The sequence below is a fragment of the Lupinus angustifolius genome, unplaced genomic scaffold (assembly GCF_001865875.1).
Source record: "Lupinus angustifolius cultivar Tanjil unplaced genomic scaffold, LupAngTanjil_v1.0 Scaffold_29_20, whole genome shotgun sequence".
Lineage (NCBI taxonomy): Eukaryota > Viridiplantae > Streptophyta > Magnoliopsida > Fabales > Fabaceae > Lupinus > Lupinus angustifolius.
In genome coordinates this window covers 52807-56327 of record NW_017720565.1, presented here as the reverse complement: position 1 = coordinate 56327, position 3521 = coordinate 52807, and the positions used below count along the sequence as shown (strand labels likewise).

Genomic DNA, 3521 nt, shown 5'->3' with positions numbered 1-3521 from the left:
AAATCAAATTCCAAAGTTTCAAAATGAAGCTCTGGTCTTAAATTTGACCAAAATTTCAATGCTCTGCTATTTTAAACTCACATACCATTCACTATGTCCCGAGAAAACTTATTGATCAAGTTTGTTCCTGAATGTTTATTAAACAATCCACCATCCAACACTAACGCAACTAATGAATCAAATGACAAAACTTTCATCTCACCAAAATCCAACACACAAAAAATACTAAAAGTCTGTTTTGTTTCAGAAAATATTTGTATTTACATTATTTTATTTTCTGAAAATAATTTCAATTTTAATCATTTTGAAAACATGTTTGTTTATTATCTTGTTTTCTATTTGGAGTATTTTCAATACTCATACACCTACTCTCCTTCATGTGAATTCCATGTTCATCAAATCACAACCAGATTCTAGTTTCTATTAGAACAATAAAACCATAGAAAAACGGAAGAAGAAAGTGAAGAAGATGAATGCTTGAATGAGGAAGAGTTTTAGAGAGAAATTGGAGAGAAAGAATATGTGAGATTGATTGAGAGAGTTGTATGGAATTGTACTTGTGTTCAATGCATTACTCAATGAGAAATTTATACACTTTCTATACTTAGAATAACAACCATAACTACCTTCTCATTATAGCAGCTACTAACTAATCTTTGAATTACTTGATTTCTAACATCCTTCCTTAATTCAAAAGGATTTTACAATTCTACATCAATACAAAAAAATAGAGAAACAACTTCAAATCAAGACAAAACCATGCTTTATTGAAACTTGACCAAGCTTAGCATCTCCCTCGTTTTTTTAAACCTATCTACCTTCAATGGCTTAGTCATAGCATCTGCAATCTGAATTTCTGTTTTACAGTATTCCAACTCAACTTTCCTTTTACCAACTTGATCTCTCAAGAAATGACATCTAGTCTCAATATGCTTACTCCTTCCACGACTAACTAGATTCTTGGCTAAGTTTATGGCTGATTTGTTATCAAACCTTAACTCAATATTCATGCCTTCTCCACACTTCAATTTTATCAGTAGAGAATTTAGTCATAAGCCTTGACAAGCAGCATTGCAGGCTGCAATGTATTTTGCTTCACATGTGGAGAGTGCCACCAATTCTTGCTTCTTGGGACTCCATGAGATTGAAGAACCAGAAATAAAGAAGGTATACCTTGGTGTGCTTCTTCTATCCTCCTTGTCTCCACACCAGTCGGAGTCAGAGCATCCAACAAGTTGAAGCTCATCTTCTTTTCTCTGATTAGGAAACATGATACCATAGCTAAGAGTTCCCTTTAAGTACCTCATGATTTTCTTGGCTGTTGTCATGTGTGTTTGGTTGGGATTGGCCATATGTCTACTTATAACTCCTGCACTATAGCCTAGTTCAGGTCTACTATGACACACAAACCCAAGACAACCTACCATTTTCCTGAAGAGTGTTGCATCTACTGATTTCTGAATTGTTGAGTCATCTTGTTTCACACTTCCTTCAGCTGATATCATCACAGGGTTACAATTCTGCATTTTGAACCTTTTCTAGAATCTATGTGATGTATCTCTTTTAATGCATAATAATCCCCTTGTATGTTTCTAGGAATTCAATTCCAAAAAAATAAGCCAATTCACCTAAGTCTGTCATTTCGAACTCAGACTTAAGTTTTCCCTTCAGCTTCAAGATTTAATTCTCAGAACTTCATGCTATGAATAGATCATCCATATAAAGGCAGAGTAGAATCACTTCATTTGTGGTTGTCACATTCACATAGACTCCATGTTCAACTATGCCCTTGGTGAAGCCAATAGATATTAGGAAAGAATCCATTCTTCTGTTCTAGGATCGAGGAGCTTGTTTCATTTCATACAATGCTCTTCTTAGCCTTAGTACCTTGGTTTCATTTCATGCTATCTCAAATCTAGGGGGTTGTGTGATGTAAACCACTTCTTCAAGAGGCCCATTCAGAAATACACTCTTGACATCAAGCTACCATAATCTCCAATTATTCATGTTTGCTAAGGCTACAATCAACATTATTGTCTCAAACCTGGAAACATGTGCAAATACTTCTGAATAGTCATACCCTTCTCTTTCATATATCCCTTTGCCACTAGCATGGCTTTGTGTTTGGAGATGCTCCCATCAGGTCTATATTTGACCTTATACACCCACTTTACTACTATAGGAGTCTTGTCTTCTGGTAAGTCAGCCAATTCCCATGTGTTATTTTTATCAATAGCCTTGATCTCTTCCTTAATTGCCTTGACCCAAACATCTTCTTTGATGGCTTCATTGAAAGTGATTGGTTCAGCTTCAACCATGAGTGCAAAGTGAGTTAAGTCACCTTCTTCTGTCACTACATCATCTGTAAGCATCTCAAATTCACTAAGCCTTGTTCGTCTGCTCCTTGTCCTTGTAGGTCTACATTCAACAGTTTCTGATCTTGTGATGAAATTTGTTGCATGTGTGATTTCCTGATCTTCTTCTATAGGAACTTGAACCATTGATTCCTTGTTCTTAATCTTGTTGAGTAGATCTTTCCATGAACTCATCTCATCAAACTTAACATCCCTGATGAAGACTATTTTTTTTGTCATAAGGTTGAGAAGTTTGTATGATCCAGTTGGATTGTAGCCAACACAGATCATTAGCTCACTCTTATCATCCAATTTCCTTCTAGTCTGATATGGTATATGTCTATAGCATATTGAACCAGACACTTTTAGATGCTTTATTGATGGTTTCTTTCCTATCCATACTTCCTCAGGTACCATGTGATTGAGACTTTGTGTTGGACATTTATTGAGAACATAGGTGGTTGTTGTGACTGCTTCACCCGAAAGATTGTGAGGTAGACCTTTGCACTTGAGCATACATCTAACCATGTTCATCATTGTTCTGTTTCTTATTTCAGCTAGCTCATTGTGTTGTGGAGTGTAAGGAGAGGTGACTTCGTGAATCATTTCATTATCTTCACAAAATTTCTCAACCTCTCTTGATGTGAACTCTCCTCCTCCATCAGTCCTGAAGATTTTGATCTATTTTCCAGATTGTCTTTCTGTCATTGCTTTGAATCTTACCATATTGGCAAACACCTCACTCATTGCTTTAATGGGATAAATCCACATCTTCCTACTGAAATCATCTACAAAGGAGATAAAATACTTGTTTCCTCCTAGTGTAGGTACCTCCATTGGTCCACATACATCTGAGTACACCACATGTAACAGATCCAATGCTCTAGCTTGTGTGTGATTGCTGAAAGGGGTTTTGGTTTGTTAACCTGTTATGAAACTTTCACAATTAGGTTGTTGTACCTTGATTTCAGGCAAGCCAGTCACCATTCATTTTGTCCTTAGCAGCCCAAGATCTCTGAAGTTAAGGTGTCTATATCTCAAATGCCATAGCCAATTTTCATCATTCTTGGCCACTGCATTTAGGCATTGAGAATTCCCTGCACCTAACTTGACTTGAAAAGTTCTATTGCTAGTTAGAGGTGCCTTCAAGATCTTTCTATTCAGGTT

General features: G+C 36.3%; 1 protein-coding gene across 1 annotated transcript; it reads right to left on the bottom strand.

Annotated features, from left to right (window-relative positions):
• Nucleotides 1–1049: 1049 nt before the first annotated feature.
• On the bottom strand, nt 1050–1526 carry LOC109338567 (uncharacterized mitochondrial protein AtMg00810-like). Its single transcript, XM_019575838.1, has one exon. The coding sequence runs from the start codon at nt 1524–1526 to the stop codon at nt 1050–1052; it is 477 nt and encodes a 158-aa protein (XP_019431383.1).
• Nucleotides 1527–3521: the final 1995 nt, after the last annotated feature.

Excerpts from the sequence above, each read along its gene's own strand:
- LOC109338567 (XM_019575838.1), bottom strand. The coding sequence starts at position 1,526 with ATGCAGAATTGTAACCCTGTGATGATATCAGCTGAAGGAAGTGTGAAA.